General features: G+C 34.0%; 1 protein-coding gene across 1 annotated transcript in view; it reads right to left on the bottom strand.

Moving 5' to 3' along the window:
• Positions 1–4148: 4148 nt before the first annotated feature.
• LOC111158165 (ATP binding cassette subfamily A member 5) overlaps positions 4149–17888 on the bottom strand; it is a 71244-nt gene continuing 57504 nt past the window's right edge. The window contains 11 exon segments of the mRNA XM_022520062.1: positions 4149–5110; positions 5806–5861; positions 6958–7037; positions 7437–7586; positions 8913–9032; positions 10186–10280; positions 10404–10479; positions 10850–11025; positions 15420–15511; positions 15608–15725; positions 16017–16143. Of these exon segments, the coding sequence (XP_022375770.1) occupies positions 5003–5110; positions 5806–5861; positions 6958–7037; positions 7437–7586; positions 8913–9032; positions 10186–10280; positions 10404–10479; positions 10850–11025; positions 15420–15511; positions 15608–15725; positions 16017–16143 (1198 nt within the window). The 3' untranslated portion in view covers positions 4149–5002.

Genomic DNA, 17888 nt, shown 5'->3' with positions numbered 1-17888 from the left:
CTGTGAGGGACAGCCCCTTTTTTCCCTCAGCAAACCCCACATAACTTTGGCCAAGTTGTTTTATGACTTAACCCTTGTTGGATGAGTGAACAAAAAACATATATCAACTATGTAATAATTACACAATAAGAATAATGTGGCGAAAAAAACTACCAGCCAAAACATAAACAAGAAAATCAGCTTTCTAAGTATCTTCTCCTACAACCATGTGACAGACTTTATATTAATAGATAACAATTAGATAAACTGGTCCAAAGCAATGATGTCATTCTGTTAGCAAAATGCCACAGTATTCTAGTGAATGCACATATAAGAACTACAAAACAGAAAGGAAAACAAAATTGCAACCCAAGTGAGGGATTCATTTAGCCAGTCTTCAATTGAGAAAGGTAAGCTATAGTTACAACGTTGAACTTGAAAACCGTATTATCAAAGATTTCAATGAAAACTAACACAAAACTTTAGTGCTATCTTGTCTTAGAGAAAAATATTGGGTTGCAAAAACCTGAAACTTAGTTAAGTCACAACTGAGAGCTCAGAGTCAAAGCTTAAACATAAAAGAAGGGCCACCTGGACAGCTGCCAGTTAACTCATAATCCAGGTTTTATGCTCATATTAGCATTTAATTTACTTCATAGATAGTCCCTGATCCATTTCAATCATTAATTGAGCAAACTAACCACCATCCAGGTCTCAATTTCCAGTTATCAAGAGGTAAACTTTGGTGACCTGAGATAGCCCCTTTATTAGTAAATGTGTAACCCGGGGCAGATATATGTGTAGAGATGGTGAAAAAAAATTACTTCAAATTATTATATTTGACACATTTTTTGAATCCTGCATTTATGCATGTGTGGAACAAACCTTTAAATCATGTAGTTTTGTGCATGTTTGAAATTAAGTTTATTTGCTTAATTTAAAAAGGTGATTAGATTTGCAAACATGTCTTAGGTTCTTGGGAAGAATTTGTCCATTAAATTTAAAAATCTTGTCCAAGTGTTTGGGACAATCAAAGTTATTCAAAAATTCTAAGGAAAATGATAAATATATAAGTAGTGTTAAACATTTGGGAATAATTTAATCTCTTAAATGTAATAAAATGTACATGGAAGTTATTGTTTTATATTTTCACAAAATAAAATTGAGATAAAAAGATCTACAAGAATACCCTGTTTGGAGCATCTGGGTGGCTCAGTCGGGCGTCTGCCTTTAGATAGGTCATGATCCCAGGGTCCTGGGATAGAGTCATACAATCAGGCTCCTTGCTCGGCAGGGAGCCTGCTTCTCCCTCTCCCTCTGCCTGCTGCTCCCCCTGGTGATCTTTTTCTCTCTCACAAATAAATAAAATCTTAAAAAAAAAAAAAAAAAAAAAAATTACTAACAATTTTAGTGCCAGGTTTCTTTTCTTCATTTTTAATGAGTCATTCATTATTCATTTATCAACACTAAATAACAAACAAATCCATTTTGGTATATAAAATGAAAGGCTATCTTAAATGTTTAGTTCTTAAAACTTACTAATAATATTTATTTTTCATAAAGAGTAGCATTTAGAATTACGTATAACACATTATGATTAAAAAATAAGTAAACTTTTACCTTAGAAGAATAGCTGATATAAAAATTATTCACCTGAGAAATAATTCTTTCATTGTATGTAATATGTTCTTTCAGGAGAGAAAATTAAAAAATGGATGTTAGCAATATTAAAAATACATTAAGGATAAGCATTCCTATTTTTCAAAAAAAATAATGCCTATTTATGTGTTATATGAAAATACAGAATGGTATTTCATCAAACTCATAGTACAATCAGAATGAAATGTATGACCAATAGAATGATGAAAACAAGGACACATCTACCCTAAGTAGAATTAATTGTGCTCCAGTAAAAGTGTTAGTGCCACCAGCAAAGCATTTATATTATTATAGTTACATAAGTATTGATCTTTCTCCTACTAGATTGTAAGATCTTACAGGGCCAAAATGGATAGTCCTCTTTCTACCCAAAGAACCCACTGCTTAAAAGATTGTCACTAAAACAGTCTGTCGAATTAAATTACTCTAAAAATATTTTAATGATTAAAATCAAAATATTGATTTAAGGTAGTTTCTGTCAATTTAAAAGAAAAATGTTTTTAAAGAAAACCTACCGCCTTTTGTTGTTCTCTACTGAAAACGAACTTGAAAAAAAAAATTAAGAGCCCACAAAGTGAAATGTAAAGTACCCTCACAGAGCGTTTTCATTGCTACCATCTGCTTGGTTCCTAACAGCTGCAGAAAGATTTCGGTTCGCCTTATCAGTCAGTAACCAGAGTCACTCAGTAGTAATCCAAGCTTTACTTTTAGAAAAATTTGATCATACACAGAAAGTATAAATGAGGTGGTGCTACTTTTTCCAACCTTTGCCTAATATATGTGTTTATATTTATTATCGGTATAGAAAATTTAAGATCAGTAATTTAAGACATTTTGAAATAAAATGTGTCCAAAAACATGAACCGTCCACTGTAAATAAAGATAAACTTCCTATTTGACTCTGTTTCCTTTTCTTCACTTCAATTTACCCTTGCTTTCCTAAGTATTAGTTAAATTATACTTCTGGAATTTAAAACTCTAATAACTTAAACTTCGGAAAAGGAAAGATTTTGCTACTGTGAAAAAGGGACTATTCCTACATATAATTTAACTCATGATCAAAATATAGTCACTCTACGTAAAAACTAAAAAAAAAAAAAAATTCAAGTGTCTTTTTTTTTTATTGCTTACAAGAGCACAATAATCAAGTAACTGAAGAAACATAATGGATAAGAACATGTTTACAACTACTCAGCACAACCTCAACTTTCACTTCCCTTTACGTTGGTCACACTTTCATAGATGTACAGTGAATCAATGTGTGGAAGCAGGTAATGTTCTCCATCAGCCACGCTCTATTTAAATTAACACATTTTCCTCAATGTGGTCAGGTCCTAAGAAACTACCTTTTCAGTGACTGTCCTAGCATAACTAGAGATTGCTTTGTCTCTTACAAAGTTTAAGTGCTCCAGGCAATATATGGCTATGAAAACATACCCCCAAAAAAGAAGCCCCTGGGTATTTATATGAATACTAGATACTGAAAGGTATCTCCTTAAATTTATGGCACCATTTAGCTGTGACTTGCTTTAGAAAATGCAATGTGCTATTTAATTATCTACAAAGGTGAAGATTTCCTTTCAAATGCATCGAGTTGTACTCATTATGCAGTACTAAAGATGAAAAAGTGAGATTCTCAGGTGAAAAATCCAAAAACTTGATATTATGAGGCAAGTGGCTGTTAGTTGTTGACAGAACATTAAAAACTCTGCCAAGTAAAGCCTACAAGGAGAAATAACTTATTAGCTGTGGGTTGTAAAATCAAAGCAGACTATAAAACAGCTCATTTAGATGAGTGACAGATTAGATCAGATTGTCTCTGACTGACAATCTATCAGAGGTAGCTGGAAAAGTAGGTATCTTTAGGAATATGTACAGCAGTTGCCAAAACAATGGGGGACATATCAGTCATGGGCTGTGGACTCAGAAAGGAATGCTATTTTATATCAGCTGCTAGAGCCTAAAACCACAGATGTTTTATTACACAGTAGTGTTAAAAGTTCATTAAGTTTACCTAAGTTAAAGTGTTAACAGTATTTCAGTAAAGGATATGGCTATTTAAAGTTAACTCAATACCAAATTCTTCTGTTGTTGCTGTTGGTTTTTTTTTGTTTTTTTGACTCTTACAATGCAATAATTACACTCCCAAAATATTTGTCTTTGCAAGTTAATAACTTTCATTCACCTGGTGGAAACAGAATGTCAGCTGGTACTATTTGTATTACATTATACCTATAGTCCACACATGGGTTCTACAAGGAAGTACTTCCAAGATTACATTAACCATAACCTTACTTCAATTCTGACAGTAAAATTCTGTTTCTCATTAAAGTGAATTATGTAGTTTAATTCTAATCCTTAACTTAACCCCCAAAGGCTTATTTATCTCCCACCATGTTCCAAAGTGAATCTGAGGTGAGTTACTAAGTAAATCTACACAGATAAACTTTCAATTTTATAAAGGAGAGATTTAAATAATAAAGTTTACCAACAAAAATGATTACCAAATTATTTTATTCTGTAACAAAATATAATGTGCCTTTGGGAGAAAGATGATAAAAAAATTTATATATTCCATGAGGGGTACAGGAAAAGGTACGGCGAGTCTTCCAATTGTGTAGATGATGTCATTCTAAGGGCAATCAGGCTATTACATAACAAGACTCTACACAAAGTCTTCCTTTAATTGTATTATAATTTAAAAGCCTGTGAATTTTAGTGTAAGCAAAAGAAATGTTTTTTCAAAGACCTAAATCATCTATGTCTAACATCACCTGATAGAATAAGGTCTCGTTTCATTTATCATGATGAGTAAGTGCCGCCTCGTGGATGTCGCTGCCTGGAAATCTCTACCTACATAGAGATTATCTGGTCTTTATTGCTTTCTGGGATGCCAACTTCCACTCAGTTTCTTTGGAAATTAAAAAGGAGAAGCAAGGAAGTTTTGCTTTATATTTCTTTTCTATATATTATTTATGTTTTAGTTCTTTTTATTTAGACTGGGATATCACATACTTACGTTAAGATAGTATAAATTTAAAAATAAAGATAACCATTAAAGATAAAATTATTCTATCACTATTTCTTTAAATCATAAATTTAAAAGCACTGTTTCTGAGAAGTAAAAAAGTAAGTATTAGACCTCACATACAGACTGAAGTTCAATATATTTCATGTACAAACATGCAGTTTCAATTATTTATACACAAGTTTTATTTAAAGAAAAGCAAAACACAAAACCACAGCATTTCAGTCAAGGAAATTAGGAAAATCCCAAGTGCTTTCATGGTTCTTCAGTCACCATCCAAATAATACACCTTTTAAACCAGAGTTAAAATAAATTCAGTAAGCAGACTGAACTGCTTCAGAACACTACTCTGTCTTCCTGCGTTCTTTCCCACCAAAGCGTGCTGTTTAAGGTTCCACAACTGTTATCTTCTTCCTCTTGTTCTTTAGTGAGTTCTACAAAAACCTAAATGAAAGTAAATAAATTAATACAGTATTCCAGTATGGCAATTATCTCAAAGAATGTTTAATTCAGAAAGAGTGTAAGACTCTATCTAAATACATTAACCATTCAACTATCAAGAGATACGTTTGCATTAATATTACTTAAACAGAATAACCTCCTTTAATCACAAAGTTGAATGCTATGAGGATTAACAGATTGTTTCTTGATAAACATATAAGTAGCAGTCATAAAAAGATTTATAAATATTTCAGCAATGTAACTTCAGATATATGAAATAACAACACCCATTTTATTTACTAAAGAATAATAGTGAGCCTTTCAAAATAAGCAGATGGAGAGCCTAAAGTTGTTTAAGATTATGCAAAGTTTAGGCATATTGTGTAACAATTTGTCTCTGGTTCATAAACACCATCCCTCTCCAATATAAATCTAAATGATTAGGGGCACCTGGGTGGCTCAGTCGGTTAAGCTTCCAACTCTTGGTTTCAGCTCAGGTCATGGTCTCAGCATCGTGAGATCAAGCCCCATGTGGCTCCATGCTTACTGGAGTCTGCTTTCCCTCTCCCTCTGCACCTCCCCTTACACACATTCTCTCTCTCAAATAAATAAATCTTTAAAAACCTATAAATAAATCTAAACAATTAGACAACACTTACTTATATAAAAGAATTTTTAAAAATTTAACTTTAGAGTACCTGTTCCAATGTTGCTTGAGAAAAGCTGTATTCTTCAAAGGCAAAAGTATGTTTAGCTATTAAAATATGAAAACAATATTTTACTTATTAATATTTCTAAAGAAAAAAATGGCAGAATAAAAATAAATAAAAAATATTTCTAATAAATAAAAATTTCTAAAGAATAAAAATTCTTCATTTCTAAAGAATAAAAAAAATAACTACTAAGTGGTTAAAAACCTGTTTTAAAAAAAATTCTGTAATCCACTTAAATTTGAAACTGCCAAAAAATGTTATTTTCCTCTATCTTGGTTCCCTGAGGCACCCTACCAGCAACATTACTTGCCTCACCTCACCCTTTCACCCTCCTCTGTCTTCCTTACTGTGGCTTTTCTCAGGACTTCTTTGGCTCCCTGTTCCCTATCTCCCATTCCCCAATTTCCACTACAGCCTGTTCTGAACTTCTTGAACTAGATGCTGGATACAGTTTCTATGGCCGTATACTTTTTTGTATTTATTTCAGATCCTGTTGCAATCTAATCTAACATTAAATTTTCTGGCTTTCTATTTATTCCTGGAGTGAAATTCTCCCCAAGCTTTATTAGGTTGTTGCATAGTTTACAAATTCCATAAAACAACCTGTGTGAGAATACCTGTTCCATCCAGGAGTTTACCTCTTACCACTTGCCGGCAGGGTATCTTTATCCTACCAACCATTTATTTTAAAAAAACATCACATTTCAATAAGCTTCTTTAAGCTTCCAGGAATGTCCATATCCCTACACTATGGATTTTCCTCTCCTCCCTTATGCTGCCACTGGTTTTGCTACCACTGCTACTTCTAGGGCCTGATACAAAGTGAGGACTCTGGAAACTCAATGCTCTCACTTCTGGAATGAACCACTGTGTGCTAAGTAAACTGAACTTTCTCGCAGATGCACTGTGAAAAACCACAGTGATGTCAACTAAAATAGTAAAAGGTTTACACTACAATATACCTGACCTACCAAACCTCTACAATGTTAGTGTTTAACCAATATCTTACATTAAATTAATAAAAGGTTATCTTTTTATTTACAATAGCTTCCACAATAAACAGTCCCAATTTCTAAATTTTTAAATAAAATTCTTTCATAAATTGAAAGCTACCTTACAATCTTTTTCAAATCTTACCTTCTTCCAGCTTAGAAAAAGATTGTGAAAGGGATGGAACATCTTCCTTAGGAATCTTATAAGCCAAAATAGAAGAAAAACTGGAAACAGATAAAATATTAGAAAAATTTAAAAATGACTACTAATATTTTCTAAAGCTAAAGTTCAAATTTTATTTAAGGTTAAGAATTAAACTCCAACAACTTATTTTGATACATACTTAGAAAAAAAATTGTTTTAAATCTTAAAATATTTCCATGTGAAATTCTCTCATTACTACTGGTATGAGAACTTTTTAAAATTTAAATACTATTGAATATTGCAAGATCTAATACTAAGTTGGATATAAAACCGCAGTTATCAGACTATATTAGTCCAATACTGGTGATACAAGCAGAACTTTTTTTTTCTAATCCTTAAAGCAATAACCACTTTTACAACTATTGCTCTACAAAAAAAAAAAAAACCAAAAAACAAAACTACATTTTTAAAATCTTTACCTCTCTTGACGGCTTGCATTTGGGAAAATATACTGTATTTCTCTTTGAAGGCGGTCTACTTCTAGGTTTTCTATCCAGTCCTTTAACTTTATTTCCAAAAAGTAGCCTTTTCCAAATTTACTCTTCAGATGCTGGACAGTCCCAATACATCTGTAGTGATTTTAAAAGAAAGCTCAGATATAAAATGACTTGACAGTTTCAAAGAATGATTTCTCAATGGATGAGTTAAATTACATGTATGATGGGATATTTTTAAATGTATAGAGAAGTTGCAAATATAATACAGAGCGTCTCTATATACCCCGCACCCAGTTTCAGTTTCCCTATCATTATGATCTCATATGACCATGGTACATTTGTCAAAATTAAGAAACCAACACTGATATATAACTATTAACTTTATATTGGACTTTATTTGGATTTCACCAGTTTTTCACTAAAGTCCTTTTTCTGTTCCAGGATCTACCCAGGATACACACTGCACTTAGTCCCCATAGGTCTGTGACAGTTTCTCACCCTTTCCTCCTTTTTTTGCCTTTGACAGTTTTAGGAATTGGTCAAGTGTTTTGGTAGAATGTCTCTCAATGTGGAATAGTCTGACATTTTTCTCTTTAGACTGGGGTTAGAAGTTTTGGAGGAAATGCCACAGAGCTGAAGTATCTTTCCTATCAGGGGTACATGATGTCCACACGAAATTGCTCTTCTGTGAACTTACTATTGCCCTCTTTCCATACATTAGAAGAGACTGGCTAAATTCAGACTACACTTAGGAGGTGGAGGATTACCTCCCCCTCCCAGAGGGAGCAGTATCTACATATACTGTTTGGAATCTTTCCCATAAGGAAAATCTGCTCTCCTCCCACATTTATTTTATTTATTCAACCATTTATTTACAAAGAGTATGAACTTGAATTATGAATATATTTACTTTATATTTTGGATTATAACCCAATAAAATGCATAGCAATTTTTTTAAAAAAACAAATATCGGGCGCCTGGGTGGATCAGTGGGTTAAAGCCTCTGCCTTCGGCTCAGGTCATGATCCCAGGGTCCTGGGATTGAGCCCGCATCGGGCTCTCTGCTCAGCAGGGAGCTTGCTTCCTCCTCTCTATCCGCCTGCCTCTCTGCCTACTTGTGATCTCTGTCTGTAATAAATAAATAAATAAATAAATAAATAAAATCTTTAAAAAATCTTTAAAAAAATAAAATCTTTTAAAAAAATAACAATTATCATGTTTAAAAAAAACATTCCAAGTTATTGAGCCATTAAACTAATATACAAATGCAAAGTAGCTAGCAAAATTTCTTAGAAATAAACTATATTTCCAAGTAATTCTACAGAAAACTAATAGCCAAAAATTCAAGTAAGGACACTTTTTTTGGCATTTAAATTTATTACTGTAAGTTTTTGAAATGATTACTCAGCAACCCCCAACTCCCGCCACCACCAAACAGCATGCCTTTCAGACATTTACCTTAACTGCCCAGATACCATGATGGCCACCCGGTCACAGACAGCCTCTGCTTCCTCCATGTAATGAGTGGTCAGAATAGCAGCCCGTTTTTTATTTTTAAATGCAGTTCGAATTGCTCGCCTATAAAAGATAAGTAAAATAAACAGAGTAAAGCATCTCAATGTTAATGAAAATCCAACTATTTGGTTAACTAAAATTTATTAGTATCTATTGCTATATATCTATTGCCCAACTATGATTCTTCTAATATCTTTTCCTTTATTTTTGAAAGTTTGTCAAATAAACAGAAATTCCATGATTTCAAATGTTTTATGCATTAAAAATAAATGATAAAATTTGATGCTTTTTCATGTTGTAACTAAAATAGCCATAAAATCATAGGGAAAATGTAATGTGTTTCTATCCTACACCTCACACTTTACGACATGGAAATGTAAGTTCAAAGAGTTGGTCAACCAACTAGCACCATGAATTCCTAGGCATTCCAACATAAACTCAAGCCAACATTATTATGAGAATTAGAACTTAAGTTAAATGACTCGGAAAAAAATCTTTTAAAAGCTATTCAGACAGCAGTACTCTTTTTTTTTTTTTTTAAAGATTTTATTTATTTATTTATTTGACAGGCAGAGATCACAAGCAGGCAGAGAGACAGACAGAGAGAGAAAGGGAAGCAGGCTCCCTGCTGAGCAGAGAGCCCAATGCGGGGCTCGATCCCAGGACCCTGAGATCATGACCTGAGCCGAAGGCAGAGGCTTAATGCACTGAGCCACCCAGGCGCCCCAGCAGTACTCTTTATCGTAATAATTAACCATATATTTATTTTTATTCTTGAATAAATATTATTAATATTTTATGAAAGTATAAAGCCTGATAAAGTTTAAAAATTTATGGCAGGGGTTCCTAGGTGGCTCGGTTAAGCATCTGCCTTTGGCTCAGGTCATGATCTTCAGGTCCTGGAATTGAACCCTATGTCGGGCTCCCTGCTCAGTGGGAAGCCCATTTCTCCCTTTCCCTCTGCTTCTCCCCACTGCTCATGCTCTCTCTCTCAAATAAATAAAAGCTTAAAAACAAATAAATAAAAGTTTATGGTGTTCCCTAGAGATCAAAATGTTTAATTTTTAATTACTATTTTGTCATTTGTGTAAGATTTTAAATCAACATGCATATATAACTAATATAAAACCATTAGTTATAATAAAACAAACTATTCTTTTATTTTAAAGTATGATCTAGTATAATGTGTCTCAAGCATCTTCCACGTCATACTCACCACATGTGCTGTTTCGCTTTAGGATCCATACCAGTAGATGGTTCATCTAACAGGGTAATGTGAGGATTCCCCAGCATACTCAGGGCAAAACACAACTAGATAGAAAGAAAATGGGGAGGGGACTAATATTTGCATAAGAAATTTTATCAAGACAGTATTAGGCTCTAAACTATAAATAAGCCATATACACATCTGTTGTTTAAAAAAAAAAAAAGTACCTTTCGCTTGATTCCTGTAGGTAGTTTCTTTATAGTTTTCTGAAGGTGTTCTTTTAAATCAAGTGCATTTGTTATCCTGCAAAATAGGTAATACAAAATGACTATATGATCACTCACTGTTTGTAATCATTGACAATCTTCTTTCCAGAACACTCAGCTGGAGCTTACTATAAATTAGACCTCCAATCTACATAATCTTAAACAAATCACTATCTTGACAAAAAGGTTTACTTTAAGTTTGACATTTACAGGTATATTTATTCTGTAATTAAAAATAGAAAAATTATTTTTTATTTTTATAACTATCATAATTATGTAAAGAATATATGAAAAAGTAATGACCATTTTCTATGAACAGTATGATCCACAAAAATTGTTTTTAAAAATTAAACTTATAAATGTGAGATGTAAACCTTTCTCTGGGTAACAAAAAGTTTTAATTTTACCGAGTTATGACTTCTTTCATGTCACTTGAGCTCATTCCTTTCACAGCTCCATAAATTTCAAAATGTTCCTGCAATGTAATATCCGGCCACAGTGGGTTTATCTGAGGACAGTATCCCATATACTTAACGGAATCATCACCATCAGTTGGCTCTGAAGAATAATCTCCAAGAAATACCTACAGAAAAACAAACCAATTTTAAATAACTTTTGGCTTAATTTACACTGTGAAGAAGTGGTAAGTGAATTAATTCAAACTCTTCTCTAGAACCAGGGTAATATTAAGTCAAAATTTTATTCCTTTTGATGAAGAAAGGACATGCATAGCTAAGTCAGAGTTCAGTGACATGGCCCAAAAGGGCGTTAAGGAATGTAGGTTGACTAAAAATACAAACTCCAATTTTAACTAGGATGATCAAGGGACCTCACTGGAAGGTGTTATTTGTGCCATGGAGGTAAAACAAATTAAATCATTTAGATTTCTACAGGGTAAAGAACACTAAATATAAGGATTAGTTAAGGCAAAAACCCAGAAGAGTATGCCTGGCATTTTCCAGGAAATCAATGGACCAGTGTGGTTGGTGTAAAGTAAGAAATGGGGAGAGGAGCAGAAGACAGGATCAGAGCAGTTCTGTGAAGTTTCCACAAAGTGGTGATATGCTTACAATCAAAGGGTAATTAATGGCAGGGTCAATATTAGTTCCTATATCTCCTTAAGTTAATAAGACTGTCTTCCACAGATCAGGCTGGCAGCAGGTCTGTCCACGGAAACCTGGCAGGCCAGAAAGGAGTGGAAGGAAATATTCAACATGCTGAATGGGAAAAATATGCAGCCAAGAATTCTTTTTCCAGGTTGTCATTCAGAATAGAAGGACAGATAAAGAGTCTCCCAGACAGGGGCACCTAGGTGACTCAGTCAGTTGAGTGTCTGACTCTTGTTTTTGGCTTAGGTCATAATCTCATGGGTCATGTTATCAAGCTCCACCTCCAAATGGGGCTCCACATGTGGTGGGGAGACTGCTTGGTGGTTCTCTCCCTCTACCTCTCCCTGACTCACTCTATCTCTGTCTCTGTCTCTCTCTGAAGTAAATAAATAAATCTTAAAAAAAAAAAAAAAAAAGGAGTTTCCCAGATAAACAAAAACTATTTTTATTAGTTCGTGACCACTAAAGCAGCCCTGCAAGAAATTTTAAGGTGAACTCTTCGAGCGAAGGAAAAATAAAGGCCAAAAGCAGCAAGGTTAGAAAGAACCAGAGAACATTACCAGAAATACCAATTTTACAGGTAACACAATGGCACTAAATTCCTATCTTTCAGTAATCACTCTGAATGTAAATAGACTAAATGCTCCAATTATAAGACACAGGGTACCAGAATGGATTAAAAAACAAGACCCATCTATATGCTGCCTATAAGAGATTCATTTTAGACCTAAAGCTGAGGTAGTCATACTTCCATCAGACAAACTAGATTTTAAAACAAAGACTGTAAAAAGAGATGAAGAAGGGCATTATGTCTTAATTAAGGGGTCTATCCATCAAGAAGATCCAACAATTGTAAATATTTATGCCTCTAACTTGGGAGCACCCAAATATACAATTCAATTAATAATAAACATTAAAAACTCAATGATAATAATATAATACAATAAGGGGACTTTAAAACCCCACTTACAGCAATGGACAGATCATGTAAGCAGAAAATCAGTAAGGAAACAATGGCTTTCAGTGATACACTGGACCAGATGGACTTAACAGATATATTTCGAACATTTCATCCTAAAGCAGAATATGCATTCTTTTCGAGTACACATGGAACATTCTCCAGAACAGATCACATACTGGGTCACAAATCAACCCTCAACAAGTACAAAAAGACTGAGATCACACTATGTGTATTTTTAGACCACAGTGCTATGAAACTTGAAGTCAACCACAAGAAAAAATTTGGTAAGACCACAAATACATGGAAGTTAAAGAACATCCTAAGTTAATCAGGAAATTAAAAGAAGAAAAAAAAATACACAGAAGAAAATGAAAATGAAAGCAGGACAGTCCAAAACCTTTGGGATACAGCAAAGAGGGAAATATATTGCAATACAGGTCCACCTCAAGAAGCAAGAAAAGTCTCAAATACACAAGCTAACCTCATACCTAAGGGAGCTAGAAAAGGAATAGCAAATAAAGCCTAAAGCCAGCAGAATATAAATAATAAAGATTAGAGCATAAATACACAATATAGAAACAAACAAACAAAAACAGTAGAACAGATTAACAATACTAAGAGCTGGTTCTTCGAAAGAATTAGTAAAATTGATAAACCTCTAGCCAGACTTATCAAAAAGAAAAGAGAAAGGGCCCAAATAGATAAAATCATGAATGAAAGAAGAGAGATCACAACCAAAACCACAGAAATGCAAATAATTACCAGACAATGCTATGAAAAATTACATGCCAACAAACTGGGCAACCTGGAAGAAATGGACAAATTCCTAGATACCTACAAACTAACAAAGCCAAAACTGAAACAGTAAGAGAAATTTTGAACAGACCCAAAACTAGCAAAGAAACTGAATCAGTAATCAAAAATCTCTCAACAAACAAAAGTCCAGGGTTGGATGGATTCCCAGACATTTTAAGAAGAGTTAATGCCTAGTCTCCTCATACTATTCCAAAATATAGAAATGGAAGGAAAACTTTCAAACTCATTCTATGAAATCAGCATTACCTTGATTCCAAAGCCAAAGACCGCACTAAAAAGGAGAATTCCAGGCCAATATCCTTGATGAACATGGATGCAAAAATTCTCAATAAAATACCAGTGAATCAAATTCAACAGTACATTAAAAGAATTATTCACCATGATCAAGATGGGTTTATTCCTAGGTTGCTGGGGCGGCTGAACATCCGCAAACCAATCAATGTGATACACCACATTAATAAAAGGATAAGAACCATATGATCTTGTCAATAGATGAAGAAAAAACATTTGACAAAAATACAGATCTTTTCTTAATAAAAACCCTCAAAAGGTAGGGATAGATGGAACATACCTCAATATGGCCTTTGCATAAAGGCCATATACAAAAGACTCACAGCTCACCCTTGATGGGGAACAAGACTAGGATGTCCAGTCTCACCATTACTATTTAACATAAGCCTTACCTTAGCAATCAGACAAAAAGAAATCAAAGGTATCCAAATTGGCAAGGAAGAATTCAAACTTTCACTTTTTGCAAATGACATGATACTTTATGTAGAAAATCTGAAAGACTCAATCAAAACATTGCAAGAACTCATACATGAATTCAGCAAAGTTGCAGGATATAAAATCAATGTGCAAAAATCTGTTGCATTTCTATACACCCATAACGAAGCAGCAGAAAAATAAATCAAAAAATCGATCCCATTTGCAATCAGACCAGTAACAGTTAAAATACCTAGGAATAAACATAGCTAAAGATGTAAATGGTCTGTACTCTGAAAACTACGGAAGATGCTGAACTTTCACTCACCATCAGGGAAACACAAATCAAAACCACAATGAGATGCCACCTCATACCGGTAAGAATGGCTGAAATTCACAACGAGAAACAACAGGTGTTCGCAAGGATGCTGAGAAAGGGGAACCCTCTTGTACTGTTGGTGGGAATGCAAACCATTGCAGCCACTCTGGGGAACAGTCTGGAGGTTCCTCAAAGAGTAAAAAACAGAACTACCCTATAATCCAGCAATTGGACTACTAAGTATTTACCCAAAGGATACAAAAATACAGATTCAAAGGTGTGCATGCACCCTGATGTTTATAGCAGCATCATCAACAATAGCCAAACAATGGAGAGAGCCCAAATGTCCACTGACTGATGAATGGATAAATGACACACACACACACACACACACACACACACACACACACACACACACTGGAGTATTACTCAGCCATCAAAAAAGAATGAAATCCTGCCATTTGCAATGATGTGGATGGAGCTAGAGCATATTATGCTAAGTGAAATAAGTCAGAGAAAGACAAATACTGGATGATCTCACTCATATGTGGAATTTAGGAAAACAGATGAACATATAGGAAGGGGAAAAAGAAAAAAAGGAGACAGGGAAACAAGCTTAATGATAGAGAACAAACTGAGGGTTAATGGAAGGAAGCCGGTGGGGGATGGGCTAGACAGGGGATGGATATTAAAGAGAGCACTTGTGATGAGCTCCAGGAGTTATATGTATGTGATGAATCACTGAATTCTACTCCAGAAACTAATATGCACTGTATGTTAACTAACAAAATTTAAAAAAAAGAGAGATTGTCTTCCATTAAGTAGGTAGACAAATCACCCATGAATGTAATAATTATAAAAGCAAAAACATTGTCTATGTGTGCATCTGCATGTGTGTAAATTTTATTGTGTCCATTATTTTCAAAGATAACCAAAAAGATAATATGATTAAGCTATACTAAAAAATGAATACTATGAACATAAAATCCTAATCGGCTGTTAAGAAATTTATTTTAACTAAAAATGTAAATCATAGTCAGAATCTTCCACACCCTTATATGTCATACCTGGCCTGAAGTTGGCTCAATATCACCAACCAGAGTATTGATAATTGTGCTTTTGCCTGCACCATTTGGACCCAGGAGCCCCAAGATCTCTCCTAAAAAAGTTGGAAGAAAAATCATCATATGTAAATCCAATTAAAAATGGAAATTACTCTTCTGGAAAAATTATTTAAGAAAAAACAAATACCAGCCTTTTTTCACACAAAAAGAGACATATTTAGTTGCCACTTTCTTTACTTTTCTTGTAAGAAGAAAATCTTTCTTGTCATCATATTCTTTATGCAAATTGCTGACCATAATGGCTGGCTTCTAATAAGGGAAATAGGATTTAAAAAGAGAATAATAAATCAGATATACCTATCATGAAATGACAGGCTGCCCACAATTCATGTCCATATATCATAAGAACTATATTCACTAATAAGAAATATTATGTAAATAAAGATCCATTTATGACTGAAATAATGTCTTATTCAAAAATAGACAAATACATTTTTTCAAAGAAAAGACTTTTTAATTCATATGAAAAGTATTTTTCAGATTAATTCCTGTACATGATGACTGCACATTCAATAAGACTTATGATAAAGACTAAATTACCTCCTCACAACACTGGCAACTCATTAGCTCTTTGACCTTTAGTCTTTCAGCTTTGACATCTTCATCTTCATCCTCATTGCTTGGTGGTTCTGGATACTTCCTATTTTTGGACTTTGTTGAAAGAGTCCTATACATTAAAGATAATGGATTTTCAAATAATTAATAGGGTAAGAAATTCAGCACTTCATGGGGAAAAGACCAAAAAAATACACCAATCTGAGATCTGTGATCTTCTTTCTGAAAGGTGGAATTACAGAGCTATTTTTCACTTATGAATCCATTTGGATGATGTTATCAAAATTCATTCATTTTTCAACATCATATATGACTGGTATGTGTCATGTACTATTTCATACAAACATAAAAAGATTTAAAAAAGCATTTAGCCAACCCTCAAAGAATTTACTGTGTGGGTATACATGACATTGTCCTGGGCCAAGTGGATATAGAGGGCTGAACTCAGAACTCACAGGAACACTAGAAAAGTAGGCAGAGAAAAAAAAAAGTGCTTCAAAAGGAAATTTTGAAGTATAAGAGAGGTAAAGGGATAAAACAGGAGTTGACATTATGGACAAAAAAGGAACAAGAGAAAAGTATAAATAAGGAGGAAGAAGTAAATCATAGGAAAGTAGCAGTTGAGATGAGTAAGCAGAGCCTACTTGATGAGCGACAGGAAATCATTAGTCACCTTACTGAAAATAGCATCAGCAGAGAAGCAAGTGCAGAAACCAGATTGCAGGGAGTTAAGGAGTGAACGGGAGGTGAGGAACTGGAAGTAGAAGCTTCTTGCTATGAAAGAAAAGACATACAGGACAAGAGCTAGAGGGATTCAAATTTAAATGAGATTTAGGAGTTCTGATTTCTATTAGTTTGTTTTATGTAAGAAAGGTTAACTCCCTCCCCAGAGAAAAATATCCTATTTAGATCCAAAAGGGAAAGATACAGAAAGAGAAAATAAAAGTAACAGAGCAACGTCCTTAAGTAGACAGAATAAATGAAGACATGGGTAACAGGTGGGGTGCCTCTCCCTCTGGAACTAGGAAAAGGCATAAATGATGAAAGAGGTGGATAAGTGTGTAAAGATTTCTAATTAAGTGCTTCTGTTTTCAGAGATGGCAAGATCTTCTACTGAGAAGTAGAAAATGAGGGGAGGTGACCTGGAGAAGTTGAGGAACACAAAGAAGGCTTGGGATAACTATCGAAAAGAGACAGGAAGAAAATGGGGTAACAAGTGTTAACACAAAGCTGAATTTATACAGGATAAATCCATTGTATTAGCAAACTGCACTGTTAGGTTGATTTTCTCTACCCTGTAATTAGACTTACCAAAAATTATGATTTTTAGCAGACAAGTGAAAGAAATACCAAAGTTGAATACAGGGTGCTGAAAGGGGTGAAAGTGATGAATCACATGAGTGAAGCTGAACAGAGAAAAGGTGAAAACAGTGATTAGTAGATACATCTGAAGAACAAACTCAGGGGTAGAAACCACAGGAGAAAAGTCCAATAAGACTAATAAAATAAGAAAGCTGGAAACATGATATGTGACTGGTAGCATGGGACACAGATGAAGTGAAGAGCAGTGATGGCCTGGCTCTGACCCAAATCAACACATGAGTGCAGAGAAAATCAGACACTGAGGGATAGGGTGTTAAAAAGGTTATCTCAGTGGACGCTGATTCTCCCCCAAGATGACTGCAGGAGAAAGAAGGAGAGCCAGATGCTAAGTCCTCAGTGGATAATAAATATGTTCACAGCAGCATTATACATAATGGCCAAAAATAGAAACAACTCAAATGTCCAACAACTAATGAACAGATAAGTCAAGTGTTACCATATGACTTATCTGCAGTGTAATATTAGTAAGAAAAG

The sequence above is a fragment of the Enhydra lutris genome, unplaced genomic scaffold (assembly GCF_002288905.1).
Source record: "Enhydra lutris kenyoni isolate GAN:26980312 unplaced genomic scaffold, ASM228890v2 scaffoldscaffold57, whole genome shotgun sequence".
Classification (NCBI taxonomy): Eukaryota; Metazoa; Chordata; class Mammalia; order Carnivora; family Mustelidae; genus Enhydra; species Enhydra lutris.
Note: the sequence above shows the minus strand (reverse complement) of the source record. Positions and strands in the feature narration are given on the sequence as shown.